General features: G+C 43.3%; 1 protein-coding gene across 4 annotated transcripts in view; it reads left to right on the top strand.

Annotated features, from left to right (window-relative positions):
• Positions 1–19,747, top strand: part of NEDD4 (NEDD4 E3 ubiquitin protein ligase) — a 261,538-nt gene that overhangs the window by 233,009 nt on the left and 8,782 nt on the right. For all 4 annotated transcript variants that reach the window (XM_077474123.1, XM_077474121.1, XM_077474120.1 and 1 more), the window contains 6 exons: positions 602–697; positions 826–899; positions 1,794–1,854; positions 4,711–4,770; positions 4,851–4,958; positions 18,536–18,632. In XM_077474123.1, coding sequence (XP_077330249.1) covers positions 602–697; positions 826–899; positions 1,794–1,854; positions 4,711–4,770; positions 4,851–4,958; positions 18,536–18,632 — 496 coding nt within the window. The remainder of the gene's footprint in view (positions 1–601; positions 698–825; positions 900–1,793; positions 1,855–4,710; positions 4,771–4,850; positions 4,959–18,535; positions 18,633–19,747) is intronic.

Below are 19,747 nucleotides of genomic sequence, written 5' to 3'. Positions count from 1 at the left end.
TGATTGACTACCATGCACAGCTGCACCAGAATTTGAGCGCTTTAGTTTAAGTAAATCTCCTCCACTGTATACTTCTGTGAATTTCAGATGCCTATGTCCACTGCTGCTTGCTGTTACTTCTTCCAACTCCTACGTCGCTACAGGAATCAGCAGTGACGTAGAGATAGGAGGATGGAGCCACAGTGCACAGCAGGGGAACACAGGTATTTGATGCTCTAGGAAGTGTTGAATACTGAAGAGACTGGCAAAGGTTGCATTTCTGGAACAGAGGGATTGTAGAAAACACTGTCCACTGGAGAGGTAAGTGTAATAACTTTCTCTTGCAAGGAACTTTCAGCTCTCTTTTTTTTTTGGCAATATCTCTTTAAACTGCTTTAACACCTCATGCCAAGTTTGTGCTTGTACCCTTGGGCCTGACAGTAAATAATCTCCCCTTTGTGATATTTCTGATGTGCAAGGGTTTGTAGAGAGGTGATATACAGATACACATTTCACATTTCAGCAAAAAAAATAGTCTATACCAGAATTTTAAAATAAGTTTATTTTTTTTCTTTATATTTAAATGGAGTTCCACTTTAATAATTTTCTGTTACTTCCATAGGACAGTGAGTATTACAATTCTCTCCAGTGGATACTAGAAAATGACCCCACTGAATTAGACCTACGGTTCACTGTAGATGAGGAACTTTTTGGACAGGTAATAAATCATAACACTTATTATGTAATATACATTTGTAGACTGGTATCCATGTATTTTATATGGTTAAATGTTTTAGAAATGTATGTAATTTACATTTTATTTGATGATATTTAATCTTTTTCTAGACTCATCAACATGATCTTAAGCCTGGTGGATCCGAGATTGTAGTCAACAACAAAAACAAGAGAGAATATATACAGTGAGTGGCTGCATGATCCAAGCAACATTATTGCTTCTACACACACTTTACAGGCATTTTTAATCAAAAACTGTAAAATCATCTAAGATGTTGGTGGGGGATGGCTTGCTCAGCTGTTTTTGCAGCTAAAAGCTGGTTAAAATTCTTTGCATACATTTTCAGACCTAAACCTGAGATGTGTTAGTTTAACAGGTTTTGAGCTTAGGATTGTAGAGAACATAGCCAGTGTAGAATCACTGCATAGTTTTAAATAGAATTAGACCTGTGGTTTATCTACTGTATTTCTCTGTAGGATACTGTTAGGCCTCTTTCACATGGGCCAGATCCAGTTAATCTCAACAGGGGACAGCCCGCTCTGCTCTATGGGTAGTCGAATGTAAACGGACATGTAGTCTGCTTACAACTGACTGCCCTCCAATCTGATCCGGTCAGGTGGAGGGGAACAGATCGCCAATCACTTATTTCTGCCAGCTCAGATCAAAGGTAGCCGAGAGTGAAAACCGATACAATGCCGTTTACACCTGACTGCTCATAGAGGTAAATTAAGGTGTCCGATTTTGGTCTGTCTGAAAAACGGGCAGGCGGGCCCAATCAGACTGATTTTGTGAAAGGGACCTTGGAATACTGTACACATTACATTTCAGTTGTAAAATCTCTTTAATTTTACCAAATCAAAGTAATATGATGACAACTCTAAACACTCCATTCATGTGATATTCATTGCATACATAGGCCCTTACATTACATAGTTGGTGATAGATTTAAAAGAGAGTGGACAATTAGATTTGTAAAATGTATGGTCACAGGCATGTTCTGCAGCACTTTGATCAATAATGGTGTTGCTTAGTATATGTTCAGTATAATCTTTCATACATTTATTTTTCTATTTTTCAGTCTGGTCATCCAGTGGAGATTCGTGAACAGGGTGCAGAAGCAGATGACTTCATTTAAAGAGGTATTGCATTACGTGTCTGCTTATATGAATACATAATAGTTATTTTTCTTGTTTAAGAAACAACAACATTCTACCCCTGGCAATATAGCATAATTTTGTTGTGTTTCTTTCCATTGGTTCTTGGTGACAACACTAACTTTAAGTTGATACCCTGTGACAACACTAACTTTGCACTGCCCCTAATTCCTTCCAAAACGCCGTGACCAGAGTATACATAACAATGTTCTGCTTGTTGTTGTAACCAGCGGAACAATAAAGATTTTAGACTTCTAAGGACTTTCTCATTTGGTGCTCTCTTTGACCCATTAGTGTTTATCTGCTGAAACATCTACTCACTAAAAAAAAAAAAAAAAAAAAAGCCTTTACAGCAGATCCAGGAGAGGTGTATAAGGTCAAATATCCATTAAAGCTGTAGTAAACCGCTGGGAAAAATAAATAAATATGCAAGACAATAATATAATGTGCTAATATGCATCGCATACTAGCACTTTATGAAATACTTACATTAGAACGAAGCCGTGCAGCAGCACCCAGTCACCGCTGAGAGAGCTGACATGTTCCCTCTGTGTTTCTTCTGGGATCGCTGGCTCCGGAACTGCGATGATATCACTCATGGCAGCTAAGCGTGCAGGAGCCCTCTGTTCCAAAAAGTTCAGCAGGATACGCTGGTCCTGCAAAGCGCATATGCTGATGTCAGCGGCTTAATTCAGGGTCAATATCTCCTAAACCGTGCAGGTTTAGGAGATATTCTTTTGACCTACAGGTAAGCCTTGTTATAGGCTTACCTGTAGGTAAACATGTCCAAGCAGGGGATACAACCGCTTTAAAGTCAATTTATGCAGATTACTTAACTCATGCATTCCCAACTGTTTTGCTTTGTGTCTTTTAAAGGTCTTTGTGGTATCCGCAAGGAAGCAATTAACTCTGTAGTGTATTAATGTGCTTTTACTCAACAAAATGCTTTACATACAAACTATTACAATTTTAGGAAAACATTACACGACCTGCAGAGTATTACAAAATATCCATATACACATGCCAAAACTCTATCCTTCCCAGCAAATTAGCATAGACAGTGTATGCAACAAATATACTAAACAGCTTCTTAAAGTGATACTTTAGGCTACCATATAAAAATGGGCAAACAGGCATGAATTTTATTGCAGAAGAGACCTGCTTTATGTCTTCTGCGTTTAAGTTGCCTACCTGCCTATTCGCCGCTATGTAGTGAGCTGTGCATCTCACTGTATAAATTCAACAATGCCGAATCTGACTGCACTCCTGTGCCTGCGGGGGAGTGACAGCATCCCCACCCAGCCAAGGAAAACAGCTAGAAGACAGCTGCCCGGAGATGTCAGTGGCCGACTGGGAGCTCCAGGACGCCACATCAGTGGATCCAAGTGAATATAGTTCCTCTTTAACTTGGGTTTTCCTGGTGCTGGAGTCTTCTTACTGCTCCTTCCTTTCTTCACAGAGACCTCCAGCACTCCCAGTAGTCTTTGTTTCTCCGCACATTGTTTGTTAAAGTCGTCTTTTTCCCATTTCCCTACTTTCTGTAGTATCATTCCCTATCCCCCGTCACCATCTGGTGCTTCTCCGGGCTATCCCGTGCATCGGGGGGTCCAGTGCCGGATGGCGACGATAGAGATTTAGACATAGAGATAGACATCTCTATGACCGTCAGAGGCCCGGGCGCGACATTAGGACGTCATACCCGGGTTCCCGGAAGTAAACAAAGCCGCAATCGCGGCTGCCAGCATGAGATCGGTTAATTTTTTTTTTCGATCTCGTGCTTTCCAGCCTGGAGGAGAGATGTGGGGTCTTATTGACCCCTTTTGGGACTTGTTGTTTTCCATTCACAGAACACTGTAAATGAGTGCGGCTGCCAGGCAGACGGAGCCCTGCATGGCTGCATTTTTTTTTAAATTGTGACGGGAGAAGATATATACCCAGTAAAGTGACTGGGCTCAGGTGATACACAGGAATGAAACAAATTCTTTTACATAAGTTGCACCTGTTTATCTGCCCTCTCTCCTCTGCATCTGTTCAAAGTCCAGAATTTATACCACTTGACTGAGCTTTCGATAGGCACGAGGTGAGGAAAGTTGATTGGAGGGGGACACTCCCCCCTTCACACAGGAAGACAGCTAAGGCTGTAAATCACAGGCTATGCTGGAACTCCCTCTCCTGTCACCTTTTTAATCTCTTAGTGTCAGGAAAACTTATCAGAAGTGACTCATGCAGATAGTGGAGAAACAAGGCAGCCAACAGAAGTTACGCTTTGTGCTTTGGATTGAGACAGTACACGGTATAGATGGATATGCTTTGTTCATATTTCATGTTAGAGGTTTACAACCACTTTAAGTGTAAGATGCTAGAACAGGCTTTCTCAACCAGGGTTCCATGGAATCCAAGGGTTCCTCCAATGGTTTCTAGGGGTTTCTTGAGCAATGACCAATTGTTGCCTCTCAGATACGTTTTTAGCTATCTGTAGGGGTCAAATCCTTCTCCAAGACCACCAATGTTAGGAGCACTCTTCCACTGACCATTAGACCAATGTATTGTGAGTTGTAGATATAGCCATTTTTAACAGGGGTTCCCTGAGACCAAAAGGTTATTTAAAGGGTTCCTTCGCGTTGAAAAGGTTGAGAAAGTCTGTGCTATAATCTAACCTGTATTTTACATAGTGGTGCACCAAAATTTCGGCCGCCAAAACATATTGGCCAAAAACCCAGTTTTAGGAATGCAGCTGAAAGTAGAAAAGGTGCCAATAAGATGTTCTTTCTCTTTTTTTTTTTTTTTTTTTTTACTTTCATGAAACAAAATGTATAAAATGTTTTCTTTTTTTTTCCAAAGGGCTTTTTTGAACTGATTCCCCAGGATCTCATAAGAATTTTTGATGAGAATGAATTGGAGGTATAGTATTTGTCTTGTGCATATACTTTTATAATTCCTTTTTAATTGGTTGTTTCTGATTAATTAACTTTGTTTTTCAGCTCCTCATGTGTGGACTGGGGGATGTGGATGTCAACAATTGGAGAGAAAATACAAAGTATAAGAATAGTTACTCTGCTGGACATCAAGTTATACAGTGGTTTTGGAAGGTGTGTGTTATGTTTATGCAGCATATTTTAAAATGATGTCTTTTGTAGGATATGCCATTTTATTAGCATAACAGCACTAACCAGTACAGAGGAAGTGATTAAAATTGGTGTTCTGCTGCTCATGAAACTCATTGTGTAGCCAGTACTGGGATATTAGATAACGTATAAAAAAATAAAATTAAATTGGCCTCACATCGGATGTACTATATAGAAATATTCAAAGGTACCATCATCCAAGAAGTATCGAAGGAATTGGAGAAGTGGAGACCAGTCCATAACAGCTCCCCCAGTTACAGAAAAGGATGGACTATCTCTATACCAGTTTGGAAAAAATACCCAGAGTGATTATAAAAATAAGATTTTATTTATACAACATTTAAAATACAAAATATTTGGGTATCACAATATACTAAACAATTACATGCCAGAAGATTATATGAAAATACGTCCTAACCAGGGCTTTTTTTTCTGCCGGAACTTGGTGGAACTGCGTTCGGCACCTGTGCCAGGGAGCAGGACTTTTCTTTTTTTATTTAACAGTTGGTTTATGTTGCTGCCAGCTGGCGGAGTGAGCCGACAACCGCATAAGCCGAGACAGCTCCTATAGTGCCGGCTGCAGCCTTAAGAGAGGGGAGGGCGGAGTGATATCGGCTGTACTCCACCTCTCCCTGTAGCAGAGGAACGTTCCTTTTGTAAGGAAGAGTTGCCACGTGGTGTCCTATTCTATCCTGTCCTGTCCTGAGGCGCCTGTCTGCCACACCAAGACTGCTTTCGGTAATTGTTTGACTGTCATTGTTGTATTGCTTTTTAGATATGTGTCTATTAATGCTGCTGCCAGGATATATACATGCGGGCTGTCTCTTGCTGAATATACATGTGGGCTGTCTCTTGCTGGATATATACATGTGGGCTGTCTCTTGCTGGATATATACATGTGGGCTGTCTCTCCTGGATATATACATGTGGGCTGTCTCTCCTGGATGTATACATGTGGGCTGTCTCTTGCTGGATGTATACATGTGGGCTGTCTCTTGCTGGATGTATACATGTGAGCTGTCTCTTGCTGGATGTATACATGTGAGCTGTCTCTTGCTGGATGTATACATGTGAGCTGTCTCTTGCTGGATGTATACATGTGAGCTGTCTCTTGCTGGATGTATACATGCGGGCTGTCTCTTGCTGGATATATACATGGGGGCTGTCTCTCCTGGATGTATACATGTGGGCTCTCTCTTGCTGGATGTATACATGTGGGCTGTCTCTTGGTGGATATATACATGTGGGCTGTCTCTTGCTGGATGTATGCATGTGGGCTGTCTCTCCTGGATGTATACATGTGGGCTGTCTCTTGCTGGATTTATACATGTGGGCTGTCTCTTGCTGGATGTATACATGTGGGCTGTCTCTTGCTGGATGTATACATGTGGGCTGTCTCTTGCTGGATGTATACATGTGGGCTGTCTCTTGCTGGATGTATACATGTGGGCTGTCTCTTGCTGGATGTATACATGTGGGCTGTCTCTTGCTGGATGTATACATGTGAGCTGTCTCTTGCTGGATGTATACATGTGAGCTGTCTCTTGCTGGATGTATACATGTGGGCTGTCTCTTGCTGGATGTATACATGTGGGCTGTCTCTTGCTGGATGTATACATGGGGGCTGTCTCTTGCTGGATGTATACATGGGGGCTGTCTCTTGTTGGATGTATACATGGGGGCTGTCTCTTGTTGGATGTATACATGGGGGCTGTCTCTTGCTGGATGTATACATGTGGGCTGTCTTATCTTATTTTTTATAATCACTCTGTGTATTTTGTCCAAACTGGTACAGAGATGGTCCATCCTTTTCTGTGACTGGGGGAGCTGTTATGGACGTATTCAAAAAACAGACAGTAATTCTAACTTCATGTTTTTCACAGTTGTGTGTGATCTTCTGCATTTGCATAGAAAATACATTTTAACCCCTTCCTGTCCGCACTATAGCCAAAAGACAGCTACAGCATGGGCTTACTTTTCCGGGAGGGTGTCTATGGATGTCCTCCTGTGATTGCGCTGCCCGTGTGTGATCACTGAGTCCTCCGTGATCCTTTACCACGTAATCAGCTGTGTTTAGTGACAGCTGATCACAGATGTAAACACAAGCCGGTTATCGGCTTTCCTTTCCTCTCACTGGCAGCGTGAGGAAGGGAGAACCGATAACCAGCTTGTGTTTAAAGGGACATCTACACTGACAATCAGGGTACTGATTATTAGTGTCCTGATTATCAGCGCAGTCCCAACAGTGTCCACCAGTTCTGCCAATCAGTGCCTCCTCATCAGTGTCGCCTATCATTGCCATCTACCAGTGCCCATTAGTGCAGCCTCATAAGCATACATCAGTGAAGGAGAAAAATTATCACCAGCAATATTCCCCTATTGCGGATGTGGGTGACAAATACAAGTTTCTTACTTTAAGTTAGCTTTTGCATACTCCCTTCACAGCTTTTCAGATGTGACTGATGTGATATTTCTTTCTAGCACTTCAAAAACTGCAATGAATACATTTCCAGAGCAAACACAGTTTTATAGAAAATAAGCTTTCATTCTGATGAATTTGGCATAGCGTCAGCAGGTGGTTCAGTAGACCGGAATAGATACTGGTGAATACATCACAGCCCCTCTACAGAGTCTAAGAAAGGAAACCTAAAGAATACATATAGGAACCACAGTGAAGGCCATGAGTCATTAAACCCAACATGTTTTTGCTTGTATTTCCTTAAAATGTTTTTTTTTTTTCCTGTATACTGAAGTATGCCATCATTTAGCTATTTGTTAGTACCTGGTTGATACTTCTGTTACATGACACTCCCTACTGTGAGTGGCAACAGTATAACAGCTGATCCTATGGCTGTTCCCTCGCCACCCCTCATGCACATACTCCAGATCTCCCTGTTAGGAAGTCATTTACATTCTCAATTGGCCTCTGGAAGCCTCCTCAGGTAACTTATGGGCAGGTTGACTTACTCTCTCCTCCTGACCTCCTCAAGTGTTTTTCTTCTTGTGGGGTGACTCTGGCAGGGATGTAAACATGCGTCAGTGCCATACATCTAGATTAAAAAGGTGCCATATCCTAAGCAAATATAGTACAAAGGGTTCAAAAATTGGTTGGGACTTTTTCCAAGGTTCCACATAAAAGCCAAACATATATAGAGTTAATACATACATTGTTATTATATAACCACTTGCCAATCGCAATACGAATATGTACAGTATCTCACAAAAGTGAGTACACCCCTCACATTTTTGTTTTATTATATCTTTTTATGTGACAACATTGAACAAATAACACTTTGCTACAATGTAAATTAGTGTACAGCTTGTATAACAGTGTAAATTTGCTGTGCCCTCAAAATAATTCAACACGCAGCCATTAATGTCTAAACCGCTGGGAACAAAAGTCAGTACACCCCTAAGTGAAAATGTCCAAATTGGGCCCAAAGTGTCAATATTTTGTGTGGCCACCATAATTTTCCAGCACTGCCTTAACCCTCTTGGGCATGGAGTTCACCAGAGCTTCACAGATTGTCACTTTAGTCTTCTTCCATTCATCCATGATGACATCACAGAGCTGGTGGATGTTAGAGACCTTGCACTCCTCCACCTTCTGTTAGAGGATGCACCACAGATGCTCAATAGGATTTAGGTCTGGAGACATGCTTGGCCAGTCCATCACCTTTACCCTCAGCTTCTTTAGCAAGGCAGTGGTCATCTTGGAGGTGTGTTTGGGGTCATTGTGTTGGAATACTGCCCTGCATCCAGGGTTGGTGCAAGGATTTTTGACACCCTAGGCGAGACCTCATTTTGCCAGGGTGCTGTACAGGTCCAAGGGAGTGGACCCTAAACATGAATAGGGTACCCATTCCTGGAAGGTCCTCAAGTGACAGGAACCCGTCATGAAGGGTGAAGATTGGGCTTTTCGTTTCAAAGCTGCTTTGCGTTTGGACGGGTAAGAGAAACCACTTTACTTATTTTTGTGGGGTGTTCCAGTGATTGTAACAATCAGTAAAGCTAGCTAGAGGCTAGACACCTGTGTGCGGTGACCATACCGGGGAGTTTTAGGCTAGCTGTGGGTATTTGCGAAATGTACTTTTTTTTGCCTATGACTGGCTGGTTTTTACCTGTATGATGGCACACGACACTGCGCCATTTCGCCTTGGTTCACCATGGCACACATGCATCCGCAAGAGTGCCTCTATTCTTAGCAGTTTGTTTGGTGGCCATGGCGCATGTGGCTTCGCCGCACATACGCAATAGCCTTTGATCTGGGTGCACAGGGACTCGTGTCATACGTGAATACAGCCACGCCCATTTGCCGGGACCATGTGCATGCACACGCAGGCACAGAAAGTTCTGGCGCACACCCAGCTTATTTAAGCTGTATAGGCCAAGCATATGGTGCTTCCAGAAGGTAGCTGTGGGACACAGCAGTCTCTGAACAGACACTTGCAGCAGTTCATTTTTTCCTTACCCGGGTCATGTGAGTCACCAAGTGTTGCTTTGCAGGCTAAAGGTGCTTGGCGAGCCCTATTAAACGGTCTCCCTTCTGAGGTGTTTTAATACTACACACAAGTACTCTCTTTTTGTGGCTAGTAAATGTCTTCAAAAAAGAGTGGGACTAACACTACAGGGAAGGGCACACCAATGTTGTCAGTTCCTAATGAACCTAGTCATATCCCTAGTGTTGTATCCCCTGAAAGACCAGAGGCTTCCAGGCAATCTGAGCCGCTGCGCCTATCTGGTATTGTGCCTACAATCAACGCTGCTGCTTCACCCTTTATCACGAAGGATGAACTGTCCTCGGCCCTAGCCGGATTAGAACACAGGATTTCTGGCATGATTGCCTCCATCCCGCAGGGTAGCAGGAAGTGTGACAGATCCCCCTCCCCGGAGCCTCCTAGTTTGGTGCAGGAATGGGTTGAGGATGGGAAAGAGCTTAAGGCTCAGGACTCTAGAGGGCCCGGCAGATGATTCTGCTTCCGAGCAATCTGGACAAGAAGATTTCCAGTTGATGTCTGCCTCTCAGTTGCAGAGGCTTTTGATCCTGACTCTGATCAAAATGGTTAATTCTGCCTTTAAGTTGCCTGTTGCAGAGGAGACTGAGCCCCCCCCCCCCCCCCCCCCGGTCCTCTTTGGTATCCCTGAGGCCTCTTCAGGCCGCACAGGCTTTATCTCTACACCCCCTGTTGGGAACATCCTGACAGGCTTTTTGTTCCTCCTAAGAGGTTTTCCCTTTTCTATCCCATGGATGAAAAGTTTGTTAAAAATGGAGCATTGCAGCTGTCTCTTCCATTAAACAAGAACTTAACTTGTCCGGTAGATAATGCACAGGGCTTGAAAGACCCTGTTGACAAGAAATTTAGGTCCTTATTAAAGGCTTCCTTTTCTTTGGTCAGTTCAGCTATTCAGCCAGCTGTTGCAGCAATTGGTTATTTGCCAGTCCATAAAGGATCAGGTCAAATGGCCTGATAGGCCTAACGAGGAGGATGATCTGCTTGAAAGTAAAACAGATTTTTCTCGAGCACTGTGTTTTGCTATTTACGCCCTAAAGGATTCAATACAGCAGGTTTCTCGTTTGGCTCTCTTGTCTGTACATATGTGCAGACTCTTGTGGCTTAAGAACTGGTCAGCCAAGCTTCCTTGTAAAAAGTTATTGGCAGGTTTCCCTTTTCACGGGGAACGTTTATTTGGTGATCATTTGGACAAATATATCCAAAAGATTTCCAATGGGAAGAGTTCTCTACTTCTTGTGAAGAAAAACACTAGACGTCCCTCGCTTAAAACCTCATAGAGTTGGGGGAAAGCTGCTACACTTTGCGGACATTTTGGAGAACAATAATTCAGGACGAGTTGGTCACCTCAATTATATCTCGCGGTTACAAGCTGGAGTTGCGGGGGGTTCCCCCTCAGAGGTTTTTAAGATCCAGTGTTCCTCGGATCTCCCAAAAAGAAACGCATTGCTTCAGGCACTACATCAGCTAGTGCATCAAGGAGTGTTTGTAGAGGTTCCGGTATCAGAAAGGGGCACAGGGTTTTACTCAAACCTGTTTACAGTCCAGAAACCAAACAGGGACACGAGGCCCATTTTGGACCTCAGATCCCTGAACAAGTATCTGATACAGTCCTTTCGGATGGAGTCTGTCCGCTCAGTAGTAGCCTCACTCCAGAGGGGAGACTTTCTAGCCTCCAGCTATATAAAAGACGCGTACTTACACATACCTATCTTTCAGCCTCATCAGAGGTTCCTACGTTTTGAAGTAGAGGAACGTCATTTTCAGTTTTTGGCTCTTACCATCGGGCTGGCTACAGCTCCCCGGGTGTTCACAAAGATCCGAACACCAGTACTGGGTCTTTTAAGGGCCCAAGGGATCCTAGTGCTCGATATCGGGACAACCTCCTACTAATATGCACATAATATGCACAGTGCGGAATTTGAAAAGCTTAGGCTGGATCATAAATACTGAAAAGTCAGCCTTGAAACCAGCTCAAAGTCTAAAGTATTTAGATCTGATCCTAGATACAGTTCAAGCAAGAGTATTCTTCTAGGGAGGGTGGTATCCTCTTTTGAGGCAATGCCCTATGCCCAGTTCCATTCCAGGCCTTTACAACAAGACATCTTGTTGCCCTGCATCAGAAGAGGAAAAGCACTGGATTATCCAATGTGCTTATCTCCTCAGGCACGCTTAAGTCTAAACTGGTGTTTGCAGGATCAGAACCTGCGAAAGGAAAAATCCTTTCTCCCCGGTAACTTTGAGAGTACTGATTAGATATTAGTCTCTCAGGCTGGGGAGCGACACTAGAAGGGCTCACAGCTTTGGGGAAATGGTCAGTGACAGAACAGATCATGCCCATCAACATCCTGGAATTATGGGCAGTATGTCTGACCCTACGGTCCTGGACGTTGGGGCTTCAGGACTGCCCTATCAGGGTTCAGTCCCACAATGCCACTGCAGTGGCCTATATAAACCAAGGCGGTACCAGGAGTCGTTCAGCTCTGAAGGTGAGCTGCCTCAGCAGAGGGACAGGTGCCGATCATATCGGCAGTCCATATCCCGAGAGTAGAGAACTGGAAGGCAGGTTATCTCAGCCGCCAGCAAATTTGCCAGCTTTAGGGATGGCCAGAGGTCGACCTATTGGCATCCAGGTTCAACAACAAGCTACAACAATTTGTGTCCAGAATTTGTGTCTCAAACAAGGCATCCTCTGGCAATTGGAGCAGATGCTCTGATGTTCCATGGAAACAGTACTCCCTGGTTTATGCTTTCCCTCTGATCCCTCTCCTTCCACATTTGTGGCGCAGGATTCGGAAAGAGGGGGTTCCAGTCATTCTGGTGGCACCAGCCTGGCCCAGAAGTCCCTGGTTCCCGGAGATTGTGAGACTGACAGTAGACTGGTCGCGGATGCTTCCATGTTGCTCCGATCTACTGTCTCAAGGTCTAATATTCCACCCCAATTTACAGTCTCTAAATTTGACAGCTTGGCTATTGAAGCCAGGGTGTAAAAGGACCATGGCACCTCAGGATCAGTAGTGTCTACCCTAGTGAATGCTAGAAAAGCTGTCACTAGAAAAATTTATCATAAGGTCTAGAAGACTTATATTGCTTGGTGTGAAGCCAGAAAATGACATCCTTGGAAATAACGTGATTTGGAGAATTCTCTTTTCTACAGTCAGCTGTGGAAAGCAAATTGGCTTTGAGTACAATCGGAGGTCACGTTTCGGCCCTATCAGTATTCTTCCAAAGGCCTTTAGCCTCCCGTTCACTGATCCAAACCTTTATGCAGGCGGCAACTCACTTTCTTCCCCCCCATTAGGTCACCTATGTGTCCTTGGGACTTGAACTTGGGGCTGTCTGTGTTACAGAAACAACCATTTGAACCTATCAAGGAAATTCCATTAGACTTGCTGTCACGGAAGCTAGCCTTCCTGATGGCCATCATTGGGTCTGCCAATTGATCATTCAGGCCTACAGTCTGAAACTTAAAGCTCCTCCCTTTTGGGTGAGAGCTCATTCTACCAGTGGTGTAGGAACCTCCTGTTATCTCTGGCTCAGATTTTTAAGGCTGCCGCCTCGTCTTCTGTGCATGCGTTCACAAAATGTTATCAAGTAGATGTTCGAGCAGCCCGAGGATTCGGCTTTCGGCCGCAGTGTACTCTGGGCTACTGTATAAGATCTTTGCCAGGATGTCTCCCTCCCCTCAGGGCTATTGCTCTGGGACATCCCAGCGGGTAATGAATATTAGCCTGACTGTGTCCCATGATGTATAAAAAAGAAAATAGGATTTTTTTTGTCATACTTACCTGTAAAATCCTTTTCTTTGAGTACATCATGGGACACAGAGATCCCTTCCCTTTTTTTGAGGATTCAGTGCTTGCTACAAAACTGAAGTGCTTCCTGTGTGGGAGGGGTTATATAGGGGATCACTTCCTTTCTGAAGACCTTTGGTCTAGTGTCCATTCACCTGGAGATAGAGTATAACCCAGCAGGTAATGAATATTAGCCTGACTCTCTATCCCATTATGTACTCAGAGAAAAGGATCTTACAGGTAAGTATGATGAAAAAAATCCTATTTTCCCAAAGGCAACCACTGGATATGATGCTGAGCACGTGCACTTGTATGGTCGACCATGGCGAGGCCTGTTCTGAGTGGAACCTGTCCTGGTAAACCGCTTTATGGTCTTGGCCACCATGCTGCAGCTCAGTTTTAGGCTTTTGGCAATCTTCTTATAGCCTAGGCCATCTTTATGAAGAGTTCTCTTTTTCAGATCCTCAGAGTTCTTTGCCATGAGGTGCCATGTTGAACTTCCAGTGACGAGTATGAGAGAATGGGAGTGATGAAACCAAATTTAACACACCTGCTCCCCATTCACACCTAAGACCTTGTAACCCTAATAAATCACATGACACCGGGGAGGGAAAATGGCTAATTGGGACCAATTTGGACATTTTCACTTAGGGGTGTACTCACTTTTGTTGCCAGCAGTTTAGACATGTGTGGCTGTGTGTTGAGTTATTTTGAGGGGACAGCAAATTTACACGGTCATACAAGCTGTACACTCACTACTTTACATTGTAGCAAAGTGTCATTTCTTCAGTGTTGTCACATGAAAAAATTTAATAAAATATTTACAAAAATGTGAGGGGTTTACTCACTTTTGTGAGATACTGTATGATGAGGTTTGCAAGTGGTTTACTGGAGGTTATGGATAAAGCCGGTGGCTGGTTTTCTCATGAAAGTGGTCTAAGCGGCTCATTAGCCATTGGATTCTTTTCAGAAGTGGCAGGAGGGGACATCCCCTGCCACTTGCCGGTGTTTCTCGGGCTTACCGATTTCACCGGTGCACCTGAGAAACAATCCAACATCGCAGCCGGCTGGTCAGAGGGATATTTATTTTTATTTATTTTTTTTTTTTTAAGCAAAATATCAAACTATTTTTTTTTTTTTTTGATCTTTTGCTTAAAGGAGAGGTTTGTGGTCTTTTTAACACCAGATCTCTCCATAAAGAGGACCTGTCATTCTTATTTCTATTACAAGGGATGTTTACATTACTTGTAATAGGAATAAAAGTGATGATAAAAAATAAATTAAAGGGACAGTGTAAAAATAAGATAAACGTGAAAAATAAAATGTAAATCACCCCCATCCCTCCAAGCTTGCACGCAGAAGCGCACGCATACAAAAGTCTCACACGAATACGTAAACTGTTTTCGCACCACACATGTGGGGTATCGCCGCAATAATTCTAGCCCTAGACCTCCGCTGTACCTCTAAACTGGTAACCTGTAAAACAATTTAAAGTGTTGCCCATGTAGATTTTTAAGCAATGTGGTTTGTCGCCATTCAACAAGTGTGTGCAATTTTAAAGCGTGACATGTTAGGTATCTATTTACTCAGCCTAACGTCATCTGTCAAATTGAATTGGTTATTGTGTTTTTTTTTTTTTTTTTTGTGTATTTTTTCCAAAGAAATTGCGTTTTGAAAAACCACTGTGCAAGTACCATGAGATATAAAAAATTGCAGCGATCACCATTTTATTCCCTGGGGTCTCTGCTTAAAAAAATATGATATTTGGGGGTTAGAAGTAATTTTCTTGCAAAATATATTGATTTAAACTCGTATTCAAAAAGTGCCAGAAAAAGGCCTGGTCTTCAAGTGGATAAACATTATTCCATAGAACCAATATATCAAGTAAAATCATTCATCAAGTCTGGCAGGGATAATTGGTGAATCCACTGCTTGTGTAGCATTGTCTTCTAAATCCAAGCTCAAAAACCTTACCACCAAAGTATTCAAGATTAAGGAAACCATATGGTGGTTTAGGTTTCTAGCATTTACTTAAACGGATATATTATATCTTATTTGTACAGTACAGGTTACAGGGAGAGTATTCATACACCATGGGCTAAAGATGTATACTTTCAGGTGATTGGGCAATGGCAAAGCTTTAGAGGGGATACCCCCTTGGCACCTCTCCTTTAACCCTACCCCACTCCACGAGTCTTCATTTTTATGCTAGTGTCTGAGGGTGATGGACCTTTTTTCCTTCACAATCAGTGTTAGCTTATATAGTTTATAATTTTTCCTTATTATATCTTTCGATTCTTCAGTCAAGCCCTCACTGTCTTCTAATTCCAGCATAGAATTTGTATCCACTTTGGGAGTTGTACCCAGACTCCTTGCTGTAATGTTGCTTCAGGCACTGGATCCTGCATGGACACTCACCTTGGCTTTTGGTGCAGTGTATTCTGATAGCCGATCTCTATGGAACCCAGTCCCAGGGCTATGCCTACTATGACAGGCAAAGCCTGGACTTTATTTACATTTCTGCATTGTGAACAGGTAAGACAGTCACCCTGTATCTCTGCCCCTTACTGCAAATTACGGGGGGTTATGTTTGCATCACATTCATTGTGCAGTATACATTTTTCAAACTTAAATTCGCAAATAAAGCGCTACAAAATTCAACAACTTAGAGCTCAGTTTTCAGATGGATGACAAGGTATTAAATCAAACCACTGGCTGCATACTTTCCACCTTGAGCCAATATAAGGTAATCATCTTGGTATTGTGCAACTTAACTCCCCTCTGTCTCGTTGTATCCCTCTGGGTACAAAGACACCTGCAACACCTTGCAAAGTATTACTGTTCATGAATAGAAAAAATTTGCTTCTCCTACTGAAGATGTTCGTTCCTTCAAAGATTCAGCAGATGAAAACGTTAAGACACTCCTAATAGCTCTCTCTTACCTTGCAGGCCCAGCCCTGCAGCCAGCTCCTACTGCAATTTCAGTATATCAAACTGCAGCTAGCTGGACTAGGACAATGAACAACCAACATGACCCTGTATTTCAGCATCTAGCAGTTACACAGCAATTACAGAAATTGCTTTATGCTCTGCTTTTCTGTGTAGATGCCATAGAACATGTCACAAGACAAATTTTCAGAATGTTATGGCTAAAGGCTTGGACAACTAAAGAAACCATAGCTCTCTTCATAAAGATGGGGCACCCTCACTCCTATGAGTGGGGGGACATCTTCACATATGTGGGGCCGTGGTTCATGGCATGGGGTACGGTGCATCCCTGTTCACTAGTTCTGGTGCGAATCAGGTCTGAATTTTTGCCTAAATTCGCACCAGAATCTGACTCAAAGGCACACAAGACCCTTTTGGAATGCAGACCATGGCCTCCCCGGACCTGTGTGAACTGGCTCCATTGCGAGCCGGGCACACTCGCCTGTCATGCGTATTGGATGCAGTGTAAAACCCACATCCAATTCGCACATGTGAACCCAGCCTAAAGGGCCACAAAATACAGTTCAAAACTCTGCCACATCACCACTTTATATCAAATCAAGCAAAATTGCTCAAGGACAGATAGATTTGCAGAATGCCCTGAACCACCTCAAGACAGGTTCAAAGGATTCAACTTAAGTGTGTTTGTGGTACCAAAGCCCATTTGGGATATTGTCCTATCCTGGATTTAAAATCTCTTGAGTACCTTGAAATTCCAGAATTTTGCATGGAATCCAAAATGTCAGTAATTGCCTTTCTGAGACCAGGTAAATACATGGCATCTGTGGGAAACTAAGATGCTCATCTACATGTTTGACCTGTTCTCTCTTGACCTCCCTGCTTCAAAGTCCACCACTGGAGGATGGATACAAAATAAGATTTCAAGTGCTTAATTCTCAAATAGAAATCTTCTCCTGCACCTTTACACACCCATTTGGTGGAAGTTTCCTGGGCATTTCGGCACCAAGCCTCAGTAGCCCATTTGTTTAAGGCCGCCACCTTGTCTTCTGTTCATACTTTTTCAAAATTCTACCAGGTGGTCATCTAATCTTCTGCAGAGGCTCTCTGAGGTTGAGTCTTCTGACTTGTTGGGCCTGTGTTGTCTGCCCCTGTCCTGTACTGGACAATTAAGACGAGCAATGTACCTGTAAAATCCATATCTTGGAGTCCAGTACACAGGAAACTCTCCCTTCTATTCCTTGGTTTACTCGCCATTTCTTGCTGCAAAGCTTAGAACTCAGAGTGGGGTAGAGTTATGGGAAGATCTTTCAAAGCTTTGCCAATGTCTGTTCCACTGTACCAATGAAGGTACATGCCCAAAATCCTTAGTGTTTGAATACTCTGCTTGTGTTCTGTACTGTACTGCAAGATATGGCATTTACAGGTAAGTGAAAATGCCTTTTTTTTTTTAAGGGTGTACTAACATTTAAAGGTTGACACTCAAAATGACCAGGAAGAATTGTAAATGCTTTGTTTGAATGGCGATGACTGATATATTGTACTACACCTTCCCTGGGTACAGAATGTTCATGCAGCACTCTTTGATCCTTGCAGGATAATGCTAAAAGTCTGCTTTTAAACATCGTAATCATTTTTGACCAAATACATAGCTATCCTCTAAGCGCCTGATGCTATGCAGATGTCTGGCATAGAAACTAAAATATTTGTATTATCATAAAATGATATCAGCATAAAAATGCCCTACTATGTTCAATAGAGGACACAAAGTATGACCTGCTGGGACTATTTTCCAAGAAATAAACAGAGCTGAAACAGATCTTCAATAACGTGATATGAATAATACAGACAGACTCATCTTGAAAAAGGGCTGTTCTTTTTTAGAGAAGGATTGAGTGAGATTTCCAAACAGAATCAAGGGGAATGAGATATCATTGTAAGAAAAACAAGCACTTGGCAGGAGTCTATTTGGAATTCCCTACTGTGTCACATTGTTGTTGAGTATTCCATTGGGCTCCTCTGTTTGATCTAGAATTTTAATTATGCTAGCCTAGAATAAAGATGTTTGTACCTAAAGATCTGACAGGGGTGGAGAACAGGTTACAGCATGCTATGAGTCAGTAATTCTATACTAGCGGTTTTTCATAACGCTTGTACAAGAAGACTTAGAATTTTTTTAAGTTTAGATAAGTTTATTACATCCTGAGCTGCAGATTGTTGGTTTACCTGTGATGTTGTCTTGCTTTCATGGTTACAGCTGTCTAATTATTTATGGGGTGGTTGTTTGCAGGCAGTGCTAATGATGGATGCTGAGAAGAGAATTCGATTGCTTCAGTTTGTCACTGGTACCTCCAGGGTACCTATGAATGGATTTGCTGAGCTTTATGGTAGGTATTTAAAATTTAGCAATCAAATGGATTGATTCTTGGTGTATTCACAAATACATAAAAATAATTTTTTTTTTAATATGAATACCGTATATACTCGAGTATAGGCCGACCCGAATATAAGCCGAGGCCCCCAATTTACCCCCAAAAAAACTGGCAAACTTATTGACTCGTGTATAAGCCGAGGGTGAGACATGCCTGTCCATCCCTGTGTGTGTGTCCGTCCATCCCTGTGTGTCCGTCCATCCCTGTGTGTCCGTCCATCCATCCCTGTGTGTGTGTGTGTCCATCCATCCATCCATCCCTGTGTGTGTGTGTCTCCATCCATCCATCCATCCATCCCTGTGTGTGTGTGTCTCCATCCATCCATCCATCCATCCCTGTGTGTGTGTGTCTCCATCCATCCATCCATCCATCCCTGTGTGTGTGTGTCTCCATCCATCCATCCATCCATCCCTGTGTGTGTGTGTCTCCATCCATCCATCCATCCCTGTGTGTGTGTGTATCCATCCATCCCTGTGTGTGTGTGTGTCTCCATCCATCCATCCATCCATCCGTGTGTGTGTGTCTCCATCCGTGTGTGTGTGTGTGTGTGTGTGTGTGTGTGTGTGTGTGTGTGTGTGTGTGTGTGTGTGTGTCCAGCCTACCTGTGTCCCGAGCCTTTGTCCCGAGCCTCCGTCCCGTGTCGTGCCTTGCCTTCGTCCCGTCCCGTCCCGTCCCGTGCCGTGCCGTGCCTTGCCTTGCCTCCGTCCCGTGCCCTCTTCGTCGGCGGCCATTGTAAAATTCAAAAGCCGCGCCTCCTCCTTCGCCTGTGATAGGCGGAACACTGAATTTCCCAGCAGCCTGTGTTCCGCCTATCACGGACGTCGTATCATCCTCGTCCGTAGTACGAGGATGAGACGACGCCCGTGATAGGCGGAACACAGGCTGCTGGGAAATTCAGTGTTCCGCCTATCACAGGCGAAGGCGGAGCCGGAGGCGCGGCTTTTGAATCATAGAATGGCCGCTGTCTGTCTGCTCGACACACTGATCGAGCGGGCAGACAGCGATGACTCGAGTATAAGCCGAGGGGGGCACTTTCAGCCTCAAAAAAGAGGCTGAAAATCTCGGCTTAT

The sequence above is a fragment of the Lithobates pipiens genome, unplaced genomic scaffold (assembly GCF_037356315.1).
Source record: "Lithobates pipiens isolate NorthernLeopardFrog02 unplaced genomic scaffold, aLitPip1_a1.2 Scaffold_8, whole genome shotgun sequence".
Taxonomy (NCBI): domain Eukaryota; kingdom Metazoa; phylum Chordata; class Amphibia; order Anura; family Ranidae; genus Lithobates; species Lithobates pipiens.
The sequence above is the reverse complement of the archived record's forward strand: the minus strand, read 5'-3'. Positions and strand labels throughout refer to the sequence as shown.